At 35.2% G+C, this 18,759-nt stretch overlaps 1 protein-coding gene across 3 annotated transcripts in view; it reads left to right on the top strand.

Moving 5' to 3' along the window:
* The window catches only part of LOC105219694 (uncharacterized), a 33,789-nt gene extending 17,016 nt beyond the window's left edge, over positions 1-16,773 (top strand). For 2 of the 3 annotated variants that reach the window (XM_011195994.3, XM_054233530.1), the window contains 8 exons: positions 4,884-8,176; positions 8,735-8,868; positions 9,282-9,512; positions 12,968-13,079; positions 13,681-13,934; positions 16,054-16,192; positions 16,358-16,512; positions 16,582-16,773. In XM_011195994.3, the coding sequence (XP_011194296.2) occupies positions 6,693-8,176; positions 8,735-8,868; positions 9,282-9,512; positions 12,968-13,079; positions 13,681-13,934; positions 16,054-16,192; positions 16,358-16,512; positions 16,582-16,697 (2,625 nt within the window). In that variant the 5' untranslated portion in view covers positions 4,884-6,692 and the 3' untranslated portion in view covers positions 16,698-16,773. The remainder of the gene's footprint in view (positions 1-4,883; positions 8,177-8,734; positions 8,869-9,281; positions 9,513-12,967; positions 13,080-13,680; positions 13,935-16,053; positions 16,193-16,357; positions 16,513-16,581) is intronic. The other variant, XM_011195995.3, reaches the window with a different exon arrangement.
* Positions 16,774-18,759: the final 1,986 nt, after the last annotated feature.

The following is an 18,759-nucleotide window of genomic DNA, read 5'->3' as shown; positions in this document are numbered from 1 at the left end:
AATTAGTTAATTACTTTATAATTGCCACAATTAGTGATTCAATTAATGTAATTTTCTTAATAGTGCAGTTAGTTGCCTGATTGCATAAATTTTTACTTGCTATTTGAATTTACAAACACAAGATTGTGTAGCTCAAACGGGTGCTAATCATTTGATCACTGGTCCGAACTATAAGGCGAATGCATAGGAACCTTCCATAGAAGCTGCAGGAGTTTCTGACGAGTCACAATGAATGAGTGTAATGGAATACAATTCCTATCTAATTTTTTTTTGGAAAGGTCAAAATTGGACTCTACTGTGCGACTGCTTCCTTCGGACGCACCATTTTTTGACAGTTATCGAAGAAAAATTTTAAAATATGAAAAATTGAAATAGGTATGAAGAATTTTCTCTTTGCTGGAGAAGAAATAACACAACGTGAGCTCAAACACCACTGAGCCAAGCAATCACAAAAAAATTTAATTTTTTTTAGTACAAAATTTAATATTTCTAATGCTGTATAGAGCTTGACTACCGAAGTCATATTTAATACAAAAAATTGATGTCATTGATTGACAGTGAGATACATTTTCTTTTTGAACAACGAATCACTCGAGATTAGTTTACTCTGAGCTCTCTCTCTGAATCAACTAGGAGAAAATTTATTTTGATTGGAGACTAATCAACAGTCTTTTAGACTTATCGAAAATAGCTGATAATTTAGAAATAATGACATGAGCAGCCATTTAATATAAAAATCGTCTCGGTCAAGTGTCTGTTACGACTTTAGCGAGTGAAGTGAGATGGATAGTGTCAATATGGGGCTTCGCAGTGGGTTCTTTCTGACATTCCTACAACTAAACTGATATGGAAATTTCATTTTTGATAAGTTGGATAGCAAAATCTATGTTGGGCGTAAAACTAACAAGCTAGAATTGAAAGCTCAAAAGCTCAGCGGCAAAGCAACTCTTCAGGAAAAAAATTAAATTATTCCAATTAAACATACAAATGCTCTAACTCATCGCCGGCTGAGTAAAATAATTTTATAAATCATTGAATTTTCTACATTTGACTACTATTAAATATTACATTTGGCGGCGGTGCAATGCACAAAGAGAGCCGGGAAGAAAAAATAAAATCGCAAACAAATGCAGAAAATACGCAAGAAATGAAGAGTGTTCGTTTTTCGCCACATTTTATTTATTGCAAACACACACACACACACATACATTTACGCACACATGCACATAAATTGGCATGTTGCCACTTTCATTTTCGAGTTCAGCACACTCACGATTAGGTAATGCAATGCATGAAAGCGAAAAGCACACGGAAAGCCAAACACACAACAAATAGAAATGAAATTGAAACGAAATGAAATGAAATGCAATGAATGGAAAGGCAAACATTCAGCGCTAAGTTGGCAAATGAATCGGCAGAATGAGGGGGAGCAGCAGAGGAGCTGTGGCAAAAGCGACAATTATCACCGGAGATTCGAAATGCAATTGAGTAATGTCTTCCGTTGCGGGAGTGTGAAGTTCAAATTCGTGTCGACACAGTTGAATGCCGCATGCAAAACAAATAAACAACAACAACGACAATACAAATCTTTGCAACTCCTTAGTTTCCCCTAAAAATAAAATATTGCAAGACTTGGCTAACAATTTCATTTGCACTGAGTGGCTGGCTGCCTCCATTGGCTGTTTTCGTGCAAATCTTGGAGTCTTCAAGCCTCAATTTCCATGGCGTTTTGTGCTTGAACTTGCGCTTTGCTACTTCGCGCCGCTGTTCATCGCAAAACGGCGCCAATTTGAATTATTGATGCTGCCAAACAACAACAACAACCACACGAAATAGGAAAACGTGCAACATCGCTGATTAACACCTTAATGCGGTTTTTAGTTACCTGGCATATTTATTGCATAATATGCTGTTTAAATAATTTTGGGGGTTTGTTGTTGTTTTTGGTTTTGGTCAAAGGTTTGCAAATTTGCAATTTCATCAATTCCGGTAAATTCGTTGCCTTCACTTGTTAAGCACTACTGTGTTGAAAGGTTTAATTTAATGAAACAATTAGTGTTTTAAGCGAATGGATTAGTATGAGCTGAGCTTTCACTTACTCCTTTCTACCGTTATTTTTAATTAAAGCTTCATTTTGAAGCTTATAACTATTTTTGTAATTTAAAACTTTGAATTTAATTATTTTTGTTATTTTTTACAACATAATTTAATATTTAAAATAAAAAGAATAGAGAGGGTTGCCACCTATTGAAAAATTATACTGTGAAAATTAAAAAAATGCTTTAAACAAAAGTTTAAAAATCTTAAAAAAATACGAATAAATAATTTAATTTAAACTAGTATCACAATTAGAGTTGCCACCTACCTAAGAATTTTGTTTTTCTTCTAATGAATTTATTTTAAAAATATTAATAAAACACTTAAAAATGCTCTCATAAGATTTTAGAAAAAAAAAAATTCAGTGCAAACATATATTATAAATAGAGTTGCCACCTGTCTAAAAATATTTTTAATTATTTCGTGTCAAAAATAAGGATTAATTAACCATTTCGGAAAACATTGAAACCATTTTAAGTAGAAGAAAATTTTCGCACAGTGTTGCCACCTGTAAACAAACTGCAGTTCTCTTGCTTTTACAAAAAATATAATTGTAAGTGGCTGTTGTAATATATGCACCAAAACACAATTTATTACAGAAAATATTTTTATTGTATTTTATATCAATCTAGTAATCGGAAATACCCTCGAAATCACTGTAATAATTCGAACTCATAATGTAATATCTCTCAATACAAATGTGAAATGAAATCATTCAAAAGCGAACGCATGGTTGCATCGCCAAATGAGTTTTTTTGTTTTAAAGCAGCGACAATAATAAAGACAACCATTAATTTAGGCTGATGCCTTGAGTTAACTTCATTGGCAATTACGAAATTAGTGAACCTGATGGTCACTGTCAAATTGATGGCAATTTCTTTAATATCTCTATTTGTGTTTTGATTGTCTATAGGCATTTGGCTCAGGCTGCAGTAACCGCTGTACTTGGACATTAGGCAAATAGTAGTGGCCATTATAGCCACATCTGTCGACCGTTGATCGTTGGGTTCAAGTAATCAGTGGCAATCATAAACGTTTATCTGCTTAATAGCATCAATTTGTGGGAGTCATAAAGATTTCTTTTGCGATAAACAGCAATAAATATATATTTTTTATGCTTAATTTATTTCTTGGGTACCTAATTGTTTATATACAGAAAATAATGTGGTAAACAAATAAAGCGTATTTTTTTCTTTAAAGGCACTTGTTTTTATTTTTTTCTTGCAATTTTCAGCAATTAGCTGTTAAAAACATTTTAACGTTGATTTCATTTATAAGTACGGGTCATGTTGAACCACTAAAGCAACTTCTTATATGGGGTGACACAAAGAAAATTTCTTAAAAAAGTAAAAGTATTTTTTGACAAAAAATATATTATAAAAATTTTGAATTCATTGCTTCTTGCTTCTTTATTAGAGCTTTTGGAAAACAGAAAAGAATTTTTGAAAAAATAATGATTCCTTCGCCGTCTCTTTACTACTATTTAATCTTTCTAATTGAGTAAATTAGACTTCGGAGTCAATGAGTACTAAATGAACGATTGATATTTGATTGAATGCAGTGGAATTAAGCTGTTTGCAGCTATTAAACATATAATTATCTACCAAACAATTTCAATTAACCATGCATTATACATTAAAACAATTAACTAATTATTCAATTAGTATTTAATCGACAATAATTGCATGTAAAAGACATCATGAATTTGAAGTGGGTTCAATGAGACCCACAATGAAAGTGTTAAGTAGTCTACAAAAGAAACAAAAGAAAACCAAATAGTTTCGATAAATCAAGTTATGTCTTAATCATCTCACTAATTAAACTAAGATCATATAATTAGCCACTTACTGACATTTATGTACGATAATTTGACAATAAGTTATACTCTTCTTAATCTGTTTTTATAATTAATCAAACTGAACAGCAATTTAATTAAACACTATTTTGAAAAAAAAAGAAGTTAATCGTAAAAAAATATCCTTCCTTGCTTAAATCTTCTTATTAATATTTATAAGAATTTATAGTATTTTAGCACAGAAACTAATTGATCAATTAACTGGTTCGATTAAATTGCTGATTTAGATCGATTTACCATACAAAAGACAAATCTTATTTTACTACATTGATTTTTTATCGAATACAAATCGAGTTGGTCGAACTGGTACTTGTCTGTAGAATGTAAATTTTGCTATTTTTATTCATAAAATAGCAGTAATGCAACTCTACAGGTAGTTGAACAAGATGGAAATTTGGTTGTGGTTATTGATAAAATAACAATCTTACCAACTTATTATGAACAGCAAAAAAAAGGTATAACAGCTGATCGTTTATCGAGTAGTCTGCTGTGCGAAAGGCAAAAAAACTGGTTTCTCAATTGTAATCCGAATGTATTAACTTTATTTGGCTGTGCGAAAAGGCTATTTTACAAGTTTTGTAGACAATTTAATGACAATTCCCTAAACACGTCAGTGAGAAGTCTTGACTATTGATCATAAACTTAAAAGCTTAAACTCGAGTTAAGTGTATGTGCTGCAACAAACTTTGTGAAAATTGATTTGAAAGCCATTCATCCTCTGTGATTTATTTTCTTCACTCCGACATACGTGCGCTGCAGATATAAACCCCTCAATATTTTATGAAATAACAATAATCTCACTTTTGACCCACCATCATATTATTGCCTTTAAATAACGCTTATTTATTAGCTTTCCAAGTTATTACTCATATTTTCACCAACGGCTAATGTGTACTAATAAAGATTTATTTCAAATTATTTACCATTACAGGCGACGCACACTCAAGGAAACACACAAAGCAGCTACACAAGGCTATAAGAAACCACATAAAAATAATAACAACAACCGCTACAACAACAAATGCAATAGCACATATCACATTTATAGCGAACATTGCAGCTGCCGCATAGTTGTATCGAATAACAACAACAACACGCAAAGCAACAACATATAATTTCAACAGCCGCAAATTGTTTATGTGCACAAACGTTTAGAGTCACTCCAGAGCGCACCCCAGAGCCGAGCGCCTCATTTGAGGCACGCGAGTCAGCTACCAGTTTGGCGGCTATTACTACACGACATTGTTGTAGTTTGTGTTCACAACGGAACATGAACGGCAATTAAGTGCGCCATCAACAGCAACAACAAACAACAAACGCCTACAAAATATTGAAGAAAGAAAAAAAAAACAGTGAAAGAAGCAAATCAATGCAATCAGCGCACCTACAAATACACCGCTGATAGTTTGAAGAGCCGTTAATACCAAGTGATTACACGAGTTGCCGCTGAGAAAGAAGAGCACATCAAAGCAGAAATAAAAACAAAAACGAAAATAAAACTGACAATTAAGCGCGTGAGTTGACCGACAGCCAAAGCAGCGGCAGAGACCAACAACCGCATTGTGGTCATAAAACGAAGCGACAGCGGCGCAACATAACCTCAAAGCTAGCTAGCTGGCTACCGCAATAAGCGCGTGATAATATCAAAGCTACAAACAACTTGTTTGCATTTTCCTTAAATTGCCGCATTTAATGGCAAGCGCAACAACACAACAACACGACGACGCGCAACATAAACCAGCTGCACGAGATATCCGCAACAGGTACACATCGCCGACAGCAACAACAAGCGCAATCGGCACACAAGCACGGCGCGGCAATTCCGAAACGAATTAGTTCAAGCGTGTGCGCACATGTTACATGCAACAATAACAATAACAACTTTGGAAAACATATTTACAACATATTTGGCGCAATAATCGCCAATTGACTAACGTCAAGTGCAACGACCGCACTGCCGCCGCCGCCGCCATCACCGCCACCACCACCGCTGCACGCGCTGCAACAACCTTGGCCACTACAAACGGATTACCACAGCTGGTTTCGCTGTTTTGGTTTTGATTACTGTTGCACAGCCACAGCCACAACACTCGCGGCAGCACGATTTTGGTGTTTGCAAGTTCAAGCGCAAGCGCAAACGCAAACGCGGCAAGTTCCGTTCAATTAGCGAAGCGTAACCATAAAGAAGGCGACGGCCGCAACACGCCAAAGCGGTTTGTGTAGCACGCAAGCAGGAAGTTGATGCACAGGAACCAAAGCGTGTGCGATTCGCAAACGCTGCGTGACTAAAGAAACGCGCATGTGTCTGTATGTGAAGTTGTTGCAACATTTGTTGCCGAAACATTGAAGAGGTTGTCAACCTGCATTTTAAGTTGCGCGCGCGCGCTCACTGTCAACACTACGCTAAGCGCTAAGGAATGCGAGGCGCGACTTGGAGTGGCAACAATAGTAACAACAAATACAGTTATTAGGATATTAAATTTATGCGCAACCTTGATCTTGGTGGACACAGCAACATAACCGTTTAAGCGTACTTCCGCGCGCCTTGTTGAAGTTAAGCACATAGTAAGCGCGTTGCTGCTGCGCCTAAGTCTTTCAATATATTGACAACGAACAGCGTTACATCGCTGCAGCTTTCAGTGTTAACACAACGTTCCAACGCGCATCACTTCCACCTACCGTACCTGACCTCCAACAACCTTTACAACCCACACCCTTTAAGTGCCGCGCTCAATGTAAGATGTTAGCTATCGCCAAATGGAGTCTGCTAGCCACAATTGTTAACAGTTTGCTGTTATGCACTTTAGCCATTGAACGGCCGCCAGCGCTTGGCAACGTAGGCGCAGCGTCTCAAACTGCACCCGCGCATCAACACGCCACACAAACGACGCGGAATGTGCGCGAGAGTACAGTGTATACCGCGGCGCACACAACACAGTTGCACCAAACACCATGGTTGAATGCAGCTGGAACAGTTACTGCCGCCGGGCCTGCCGCGGAGAGTCAACGCACCGCGCGCAACCTTTATGCGCCCTTCAATACCTTCAGCAAGTTGGATGAAGCGCCTTTCACGGATTGGCACCGACGCGCCGATGGCACAGTGGTGCAAACGTTTGGCGCGTATCGTAGTGGACGCGCCCTTACAGCGCCGGCGCACCAGCCACAAGTTCAACCACATGCTCCGGCACAACGTCGCTCTGATGTCATTACCACCGTCGAGGTAATACCAGCACCAGGAATTGAACTCTCCAGCAGTACCAATAATGCTGCGCCCGGTAATGTGCCCATCACAATACCGAAGCAAGTCGTGCCTGATGCTAATGCCGCAGTAGCCGCACCAGTCGCAGCGCCAGTTGTAGCGAATGCGACGCGTACTTCGCGCCAGCGCAATTATGTATATATACCGTTGCAACAACAAGCTAGCAGCACCACCTTGCTACCAAAACGCAATAATACCTCCTTTGGGTATTTGGGTCCACCAGCGCATGCTGTCGCTGCAGCTGTACAGGAATTCGGCGATGAGTTGCTAAATGCGCGCACCGATCGTAGCGATTTAGCAATTGCGCCAGCGCCCAGCGCACCACTCACGTCCACAGATAAAGCCGACTTCGATGATGATGATACAGCGCGTCGCAATGGTTTTAAGTTCCCGAGTTATAGCCTAAAACCAGCTAGTCCCTTCTACCCACAAGGTTATCGCGAGGATAACCCCATCTTCGGCGAAACAACTGGCTTTGAGGCGCCCTACAGTGAGGATGCGCTAGCGCAAGACACACGCCATACGCGCCAACTAATCTATGAAAACGGCGAAGCCACGCCTATTTCACATCCTTTCGAATTCCCCGGTTTGGTCTCCAATAGTAAACCGCATACTTTAAACTCCGCCATCGCTGCTGGTAAACTATTCCGTGAAGAGGTGACCAAATTCGGTGATGTGAACGGTCCCATAACAGCTGTTCCACAACGTCCACAACGCGGTTTGTTCTTTGGTGATACAGAATTTCGTACAGGTCCGCCACGCCCATTTGCGCCGCAGAAGGCGTTCAATGAATACATTGGACCAAATGGTCCGGTCGATTATCAGAGTTCGAGAAAGAGCCGCTTTTTCCCTTTCAAATCATCACGCAGTCCTAGGGTCGTCTTTCCAGTAAATGATAATATTGGTACAACAGGACCTAGTGGCACCGGAAATGGCGTATACTTTAACGATAACGTAGCCTTTAGGTGAGTGGGTCTTTATTATAAACTCATACATATAGCAGTAGGTTTGATAAGTTTTAGATATAGTAATATATTTCCTACAAAAATCGGTTCGTAGGTATTTTAGTTTGTCTTGTCTTTCAATAATAACTTATAAAATATTGATGTAGGACCTCGAAACGAATCGAAGAGTCTTGGAGAACTTAATTTAATATGAAATTATAGTCATATTCTTTCCTGGAACTGAGTTTTACGACTTTGATCTCTAATGAAATACTCTGTAGTGATTTCTGATTACTGTTTCTTGAAATAAGTTACTTAAAACGCGACAGGTGGCGCTGTGGTATTATTATGTATAGAACCTGTATTTATGTGCCGCTTTTGTTCATTCTTGGAGCATAAAAAGTGAATTTGGTCTGATAAAGAAATCATCTAGCATACCATAGTGGACTCATAAAACAATAGCTAGTCGATAGAACCTTTTGCTGATAGTTCCATGTCATAAAACTTATCGAAATGTTGAACAATTTTTGACTTATCTCTTGAGGAACTCTCACAAAAATATTTTCTTTAAAATTACAGAGATCAAAATTTCGGCATCAACGATTTGGCTGCCATACAAGATGTACGCAACGAATTCAGTTTGCAAGATATTGACGGCACCTCGGAGAGCAGTTTAACAGGCGCGCCCTCGTCTGGTACATTCAAAGAAAAAGGTAAGAATTTCGTTTTTTCATATACAAAAGCTAACTGAAACACACAACAGCACATTAAACAAAGGTATTTACAAATGCATACCAAATAGTATATGGCTATTAGTTCATCGAAACAAAACAGCATACTAGAAAAAATAAACCTTCTCAACAACACGCTCTTAATACGCTCTCTAATGCTTTTGGTTGCTTTGTGCACTTTTAGTTTACTCCGCAAAATCTTAGAAACAAAATCAAAATAATAAAATTAATAAAAAATTACTTCAGTTTCTTTCAATGGAGACCGGTCTTCACTTTTAGGCCATGGTAAAAAAATATATCAAAAAATCAAACCCCTAAATTAGAAATCCATATCACACTTGCTTTATACTTATCTATGTAAATGTTAATTTTTCCCACACGCCACTTTCTCTCAGTCGATATCACAACCGAACTAGAATGTCAACATCGCGGCGGTACTTGTGAGTTTTTTCTCGGTTGTTGGATGAGCGGCGGTCTACTGCAGGGCACATGTAATGGCCTGCTCCGCGGTTGTTGTCATCGCACCGCAAAATCGGCCAACCTACGCACCTCCGAGTATGTGGGCAATACAATCGATTTGACTGATCTTCCGCACAAAAACTATGGCCCGGTTAAAAATGATGCCAGTGAGTTGTGAACGATTACCAAGTAGGCATTATATCTAGGCATATAATCTTGCACGGCGGCATGTGGTGGAATTTGGCTTGGATATGGCTACCACAAACTTACTATATCATATATATATTTGCATACAAGTATAGTTTGTTGTATGTATGTACTTATGTGGGTTGCACAGTATTTAGCGTTTGAAATTACTTGGGACAGTAGGTTTTATTGGGGTGGTGTTTGCAAGGAGTTATTGTAGATGTGTTAGAATCTTTGTAGACTCCTAGATTCCATTTATTTATATATACAGGTGATAGCTTTCGGTTTGTTGAAATATGGTTTTTAAGCACTCGGTTTGCTGGATTGTTTTTTAAGAATATATCCATCCAGAATCGCTCCACTTTTGTATATACACAAATGTATTCTAAATTTTGTTTTGCAAATGTTTAATTTATAGCAAAAAGGAGAACTTCACGTTGTTTAATCGTTGAAGATTTATATATAATTAAATGAATAAACACCGGGCAGTCCATTTCACAAAGTTCGTACTACATAATTTATATTATTATAATCACTTTCAGACGTGAAAATTCAAAAGACTTAATTTGGTGGACCCTAATCCAAAATTTTTGAGACAATAAGTCTATATACTTATACACATCTATACCAAAAAGTAAAAAAAGAGTTATAAAAGGCGATTTATAAAAATATCAACCAGAGCGCCATCAACGGATCGGCATCAATTCAAATCAAATGTGGGGTCTACTTGAATAATTGAAAATATTCAGGAGAGTTACACTTTTTAGTAGTATTGTCTTGTGCTAAATTTAGACATTTTTAGACAATGGATTTCTGAAAACAAACCCCATTTAATCCTTGAGCTTTTAAGGAGCTTTAAGCTTTTGTGGAAAATACGCTTTTTATAAATATTTTTATTCATAATTTGAAAGATTGTTCAATCAATATGTGAATTTGATCATATTTTTTCAACATATGTGTAGATGTGTTATGATCGCAAAAGGTGTTCTAAGCTTTTAGAAGCTTTAAGCTTTTAAGGAATGTTTGAGGAAAATACTCTTTTTCGAAATATTTGTTCTCATAATATTCAATCAAAACATGAATTTGTTTATATTTTTTAACAAACTTAAAGATATAAAAATTATTTTTACCACAAATAAGAATATTAATAAACTTCAAAGTTCGTTGAACTATTTGATATGACAACGCTTTTTTTGACAGAATTAAATATAGCGCATAAGTAAGGTGAAGTATACCTCCGAGCGAATTTAGCATTTGAAAAAGTGGAGTACCTCTGACCCATTTATGAAATACTGACAGAGCTATCTAGAAAATCTCTAGTGTGAATTGAATGGACAGACGTACTTAAGTGTGGTCAATTTCTGTGAATCTTATCAAGTTCTGACAATCCTATGCTTATAAGTGATAGAGCTACTTAAGAAATTTGCTTTAAAGAGAAACTAAAAATACTTTTGAGTACAAGAATTATTATTTTTTAATAAAAAATCTAGAAATGACGTTGCTTCAAAAAAAAAAAAATAATAATAATAAAAGAAGAGAAGAGTGAATTCAGATATAAAGAATAATATATCTGGAATGGTTTGATAAAAAATAAGTTTGGAAATTGATAATTATTTTGAAATTTTTTCGAAGATTTTAAAATGTTTAATAGAATTGTTTATAAACAAAATTATTGTTAAAAAAATTAATTTTTTTGAATATTTGAAATAAATTTCGGATCAATAGACATTAAAAAGATTAAGACCTTAAACTAGCTCCTATTTATTGATACTTAAATATTTGTTTTTGCTCTGATTTCTCAGTGAACTGAAAGAAATTAGTTTTATTAAAGAAATAACAGAAAGTTTAACTAAAAAACATTAATTGGTATGAAATTTATTATTTTATTAATATTTTTCTTTAGAGGAAAGTTTTTCATATACAATATGTGAAGCAAAGATTGCCTTTTTAAATTTTTTCCAAATTTTTGAACTCAGCATGGACCTGTCAAGCTTTAAATGAGCAACTACAAATTAAATTTTATTTTATTATAAAAAAAAACTTTTGCATGAGCATGTTTTCGCCATGAACGCATTTCTCTCACCGACCATTAGATAATGAACACCAAACTACACACCCTAATAGTATATATGTAGTAATACACATTAAATATATTTACACACAATAAAAAAAAAAAAACTATTTTTAATCACATACGATTATATTGCATGTAATACATAATAATAATAATTTGTTTAGTTGGAGCAATGCACTCGGCTAAGTAAACATAATCAATAAATTAAATAATTTTAATAATTAGTTAGATAGTAGACTAAATACGCAAACTGGGCTGTAACACATTGCTTTAAGCTGCCATTTAAGTATGAAATCCTTTCACTAAAACAATAAAACAACAACATTAGGAAAGATAGAGTTCCCTTCAAAAAAACCAACGAACCAGTCACCCAAAATTTCAACAAACCAAAAATGCTTTCTACTTACGATTAACCACATAAAAGCCTGCCTACATACATACAAACAGAATATAGCTGTAAATGCAAAAAAAAAATATATATAAATACAGTTAAGCCACTCACCCATTACGCTGCATGCCGGTTACGCGCAAAACTCTAATGAAAATAATTAGTGCAACAATTTGTGGCATGAATGCCATGCCAATACATAAGTAGATACTTTTGTTGTTTTTGTAAAAGTAAAAAAAAAATATTTTTTCCTACTTTTGTTGTTTGTGTAAACGGTTTTTCTTGCTGCAGCGAAAGCACGCGCCAACAACGCTAAGCAGCCGATTAATGGTAACAGTCACTTGTTAGTATTGTTGTTTTTGTTTTTTTTTGTTGCTGCTGTTGCTGCAATCGCGTTAATAATCCCTAACTAGCGTCAAAGTACTAGTAGAAAGATTGGTTTTTGTTTGGCATGATTGCAACCTTCGTTTGCGGCTGGCGAGGTTTGCCAATTTGTTGCGGAAGATCAGTGAGTGGCGCGCGCATGAGATCGCAATTGAATTGAAATTATGGTTAACGATTTTGCAAAATTGTCCGACAAATTGGTTTTGTGTTACTTTAACTTTATAATAATAATAATTATATTTTATTTGCACACGATTTGTTGTAAGCTCCTATCCACACAACAACAACTAGCACTACTAATGCTTTGCCGCTCGTTCTCTCTCTCTCTCTCTCTCATTTACATATCCACCAATTATGCTCTCATTAATTGCAACTATCGCTCGTTTTAATGTGCACTTCACTCTCCTGCTCCTCCACCACCACATTTCTACATATCCACATCTCTCTCTCTCTTTCGCTCTCACTAGCTTTCCTGTTCGCACATATGTAGTGGCATTTGTTTGGACATTTGTTTGCTGCTCATTCACCATTCACTAGTTAAAAAAAATAACGGTAAAAAAATATTCACCAAAATTTTGCAAATTTTCCAGGTTGCGGCATTTCGCTGGCCAAACAGGCCGCTCAACGGCGCATAGTCGGCGGCGATGATGCCGGTTTCGGTTCGTTTCCATGGCAGGCGTACATACGTATCGGCTCCTCGAGGTAAGTGTTGACATAAAATTTTATTTTTTTACAAAACAACAACAACCGGAACCAAGTGTTTCCGTCATAAACTTAACTTAGCACTTAAGTAACGGCGAAATTGTTGTCTCAAAAGACACAGCGCTTGCATAATATCTGCGAAATTGTGGGTAAATTTGTAAATTTGGAAGTAAATGATGGCTTTTAACACACACGAGACGAAGTCCCAACCGCGTTGCATAATCGCCACGTCACAGTACCTTGCCACAGCTTACACCGCAGGCGCCGTAAAGCATGTTGCATATCTGAATAATCATATATATATATACTTTTATACGCGCTCCATCCGGTCCTTATGTACATGTTGACCTCAACTCCAGTCCACCAACCAAGTGCCAACCAGTTTCGTGTTTGTTTACCAATTAATCACAACATTGTCAACACACTGGCGTATACGCAACATTTATTTCCTGCTGCTCGCACACACTTGCAACAGCTCGCGTGCTACATGCAAAAAAAGCCATATCCATTTTGCCACTTGCCTTCATATCCATTTTCTTTCAATATTTTTTTTTTTCATTCAATATTATTTTTTAACTCAACTTTTTTTTCTTATCTTCAGATGCGGCGGTTCATTGGTGTCGCGCCGTCACGTCGTCACCGCTGGTCATTGTGTGGCACGTGCCACACCGCGTCAGGTCCATGTCACACTCGGCGATTATGTAATCAACTCAGCGGTTGAACCATTGCCAGCCTACACGTTCGGTGTGCGTCGCATCGATGTGCATCCGTATTTCAAATTCACACCGCAAGCGGATCGTTTTGATGTGTCCGTTTTGACGCTGGAACGGCCGGTGCACTTTATGCCACATATAGGTGAGTAATGATTTGTAGTTGTACTCATTTGAAGATATGAATTTGTGTAAGTTGAGTTTATTCACCACTTCAATGATGATATTTAGGTTATTTGAGTTCGATTAATAATCCAAATCACACTTTAGTAGAAGGTTGTAAAGACAATACCAGGTGAAGAAACATACTCTAATTGATCAAGCAGTTGGGCTTAGATATTGCTTTATTCATCAGTCCGTCTCTTTGTTTGTTCGCCTGCTTGACTACAAACTTTACCAAAATGTCAATATATACCAATATTTGATTGAATTTTTATTATAATTTAGGCTTATGGAAATATTACAACTAAGAGCTTTCATACAACTTTACTTGTAGTTCGGTTGTAAAGGCGAATAGTGACTTTTACTTTTACTTATTGGGAGTCTAATTAACTAATTTTTTAAGTAAAGGAAATTCGACTACTATTAGGTTATAAAATATAATATGGCGCGTATTTTTATATGTATTGGATTGTCTAGAGGGTTAGTTGTCAAACCAACTGTCAAATGTAATGCATTTTGACAACTTAGTATATAAAGATTGTCATTAAAATAAAATCTGAAAATCTGAAAATATGTTTCAAAAATTCCCCTTTTAAGCAATTACGCCTATTTTTGGCTTAATTGAATCAAAAAAATTATTATCCTAAAGGCTTATAACCATCCTTACATTTGTAAGAAATTACATATATTTCTGCAGGGGTTTGTCACGTCAATGGTCAATGCTGATAAACCAGCTGCGGTTGATCAGTTTGAAATCCTGATTCGGTACATCATTAGGAAGGTTTTGGCTATGTTAGAACAAGTTATTCGAAATTGGACATAACAGAAAGCCTTTGTGTCATAAATAAATAGGAAATATGTCTTGACTCAAATAGTGGAATATTTAAAACAAAAAAGCAGTTAAGTTCATCCTATATGATGTCAAATCAAAAATCTGTTATTTTAAACAAGTAAGAAAAGACTAAGTTCGGGTGCAACCGAACATTTTATACTCTCGCAATTTATTGAAGAAATTTTATTAAGATAACATACAAATTAACCCATAAATTCGGCATAAAGTTTAATAGAATAACAAAAATCGTCCTATATAGTGTATGAGGGCTGAGGTAATTCCTGAACCGATTTCATTCATTTTCACCAGCTAGGTACACTATATCCAAAACTATACACTCACTTAATTTCGCAAAGATATTTCACATATTAATCAATACATATATGCTGATTAAAGCGAATTTTTGAAAAACCTATAATTAGGTATATGGGAGCTAGGAGATGTTATTATCCGATTTTAATAATTTTTGGAACAGAGACACACTATTAGAAGAAAACAATTTCCTCTGAATTACATTAAATTATCAGAGATATTCATCCATATTTTCGGTTAAAATTTACTCTTAGACGCGGAGTTCAACATATTCGATAACAGGGGCCTTGAAAAGTTATAGTCCGTTTTCGACAATTTTTTCTCAGGTGAAGTCAGAGATGATATGCACTATTTGTGTAAAGTTTTATTCCGCTATCTTCATTGGTTCCTTATATATATCTTATGAAGTGAAGGAATCAGATGGAATTCAAAATTGAGTTATATGGGAAGTTGTTGTGGTTATGAACCGATTTCATCCATTCTTCACATGTGTCATCAGGGTGTCAAGAAGGTATTTTGTACCGAATTTCATTGAAATCTGTCGAGTAGTGAGATATGGTTTTTGACCCATAAGTGGGCGATGCCACGTCCATTTTTCATTTTGTAAAAAGATCTGAGTGCTACTTCCTTCTGCTATTTCTTCTGTAAAATTTAGTGTTTCTGACGGACGGACAGAAAGACATCCTGATCATTTTGATATATATAACCCTATATGTAACTCGTTTAGTTTTATGACTTACAAACAACCGTTATGTGAACAAAACTATAATGCTCCCTTAGCAACTTTTGTTGCGAGAGTATAAAAATTACTGATCCAAAATTATTTTTTCCAAATTACAAAAAGGTAGAAAGGGTAGAAAGAGTTTATATGTAGGTTATTATTTTTAAGACCTTAGTTTTCAAGTTTCATTTGGCTCTTGAATTCACTTCAACTTATTTTTTTTTAATTTCTTTAAAGCTCCTATCTGCTTACCGGAGAAGAATGAGGACTTTCTGGGAAAATTCGGTTGGGCAGCGGGTTGGGGTGCTCTGAATCCTGGCTCAAGACTGCGCCCGAAAACATTGCAAGCCGTGGATGTGCCAGTGATTGAGAATCGGTAAGAAAAGTGAAATATGAGAGATTATTTAAGATTCTCGAATAAAGAATTTAATTGATAATCATTTAAGTTTCAAATAAAGATAAATTATCATATGACAAATTGGAGGATATTCAAACCGTTAATTTTCGATCGTTATATTTTATTTAAATTTTTCCATTTTAGCATTTGCGAACGCTGGCATCGTCAAAATGGCATCAACGTTGTCATTTACCCCGAAATGATGTGCGCTGGCTATCGCAATGGTGGCAAGGACTCCTGTCAGGGCGACTCTGGTGGTCCGTTGATGCATGAGAAGAATGGCCGTTGGTATTTAATAGGTAAATTAATACACAATAAATTTCCATGCTTAACATTTACTAATTACTCTTTAATTATGAACTGTGTAGGCGTTGTTTCTGCGGGCTACTCGTGCGCATCGCGCGGTCAGCCGGGCATCTATCATCGTGTACCCTATACGGTAGATTGGATATCCTATGTGGTTGGGCTAACAACGAACGTGTAGTAAAAGGGATTTAAGGCGACTTCATTTATTTCTTCAAATCTAATGCGAAATTGTAAGACAATTCGCAAATTAAAAATGCTCAAAATTCTACATATTTATCGATTTCTTATTTAATTTTTCCACAAAAATGCTTCTACAAACTTCTGCAAGTCTTTCTGTTTTCTATTTTAGTTTTAGTAAGGCATATTTATTATTTAGTGTTTCACGATTTCCATATCTATTTAAATTTTTGTAAATAGTTTATTCTATTTGTTGTTGGTAATTTCTCTCCCACACACACATATATATATATATTGTTTGTTAATCGTTAAATTATTGTGTTAAGTGCATAACGGAGCATTGCTTCACTTAAGCAATCACACTTTATTAATTAAGCTTTGTATTTATATTAAAAATAAATGATGAATATTTATAAATCTAAATATCACCCAAATGAGCTTCATAGTATATATACATATATATTTGTAATTAGTTGCATATAACGGTGTTTTATTATACTACATTAACTATTTAGTCATAATTGTGCACTAAAATGCTACGCAAGTGAAAGTAATATACTTTATATATAACAATAAATACCCATATAAGTATGTGTATGGCTTCTATTATTATATATATACTAGTTTTGTAAATAGTGTGTGAAACTATGGAGTAGCAATTAATTTTTATATAATTTATATGTGAATTAAGAAACAATAAATTAATTAAAAAAATTATAACTGTGATTTATGTAATGTTTGAAAGAAATGTGCACACAATTGTTCCCAGCTGTAAATGCGGTGAGTATTTTCTCATGATAAATGGACTAGAAGTGATTCCTGTGAAACAATTAAAATTTAAAATTTCATCATCATGAGAAAGCAAACAACAATTATACTGAACTGACAGTTTCCAAATCGTCTAATTTTGAAATTAGTCCAGTCACATACATTATAGAAATATTTTCCTATACACATTTCTGGTAGGCATTAGCCAATACAATTACGATACTGATTCAGCTGTGTGATTATAGTTACTATAAGTCTTCTCGCGCAAAAAAACTCTTGATATTCCATAGAATTTATATGAAGGGACCTTAGAAAATGAATTTTTGTTGCAACTGACTGGAATATAAAAATTTTCAGCCGAAAGCCTATGATGCTAGCGCTGCGTACTTTAGTTTATTTAATAATTTGCTTATTATGTAAGCTTTAATAAAAAAAAAAAAAAAAAAAAAATAATAAAATAAAAATATTTTTAATCTCAATAAATAGTATTTAAAGATATCGGCATCTGGAATCATGGTCAGGAATCATGGTAAAACCTTCCAGACTGCATTGTATAATAGAAACTCCAAAACTTGTCCTATATACGAATTTTCTATTTTCATAGACACGAGTTTCGAAAATGGTTTCGAGAAACAGTTCTCATATACAGACAAAATCCCCTCTTCCAGAACAATATGCAATTATTTGAAATTGAAAACATTTTTTTTTTTTAAATTTTCGCCAAAAACACAATTTAAGGTTATTGACGGATTTCAGTTAATTTAATGTCGAAACCAAGTTAACCTCTTTTGATGGTAATCACCATTTAGCTATATTGAGACTATCGGAATTTGTCCTTAAGGGATTATATGGGTTTTTCAGGCTCCCAAAAACTATCTTGTTGAATTCTACAACAGCTCTAGAACATTTTTCTAAAATTTCAAGGCGCTTCGAAAAATAGTTTCTTGGAGTATGAAGAAGTTGCGTGTTACTGGGTATCGTTATTGTCACTCAAAACATTAAATGAGTATTTCTCAAAACTGCGTTTTCAAAGTGTCAAGATTCCTTAAAGGGTTAGGTGTGTTTCAAAATTTGCAAAATTGCTTTTATTGTGTTATTAAATAGTGCAATTTTGAGTGCTGCTCTTCTGTACCTTCTTTATAATGAAATTTAAGGTTTCTGTTGGCTTTCTTTACTGAAATAAAGCATTTTTAGTAGTTTTCAACATAACCTTTGTATGAGAGGTGGGCGTGATTATAATCCGATTTCCTTCATTTTTGGACTATATAAGGAAATGCCTGAAAAAACGACTCCTG

The sequence above is a fragment of the Zeugodacus cucurbitae genome, chromosome 6 (genome assembly GCF_028554725.1).
Source record: "Zeugodacus cucurbitae isolate PBARC_wt_2022May chromosome 6, idZeuCucr1.2, whole genome shotgun sequence".
Lineage (NCBI taxonomy): Eukaryota > Metazoa > Arthropoda > Insecta > Diptera > Tephritidae > Zeugodacus > Zeugodacus cucurbitae.
The sequence above is the reverse complement of the archived record's forward strand: the minus strand, read 5'-3'. Positions and strand labels throughout refer to the sequence as shown.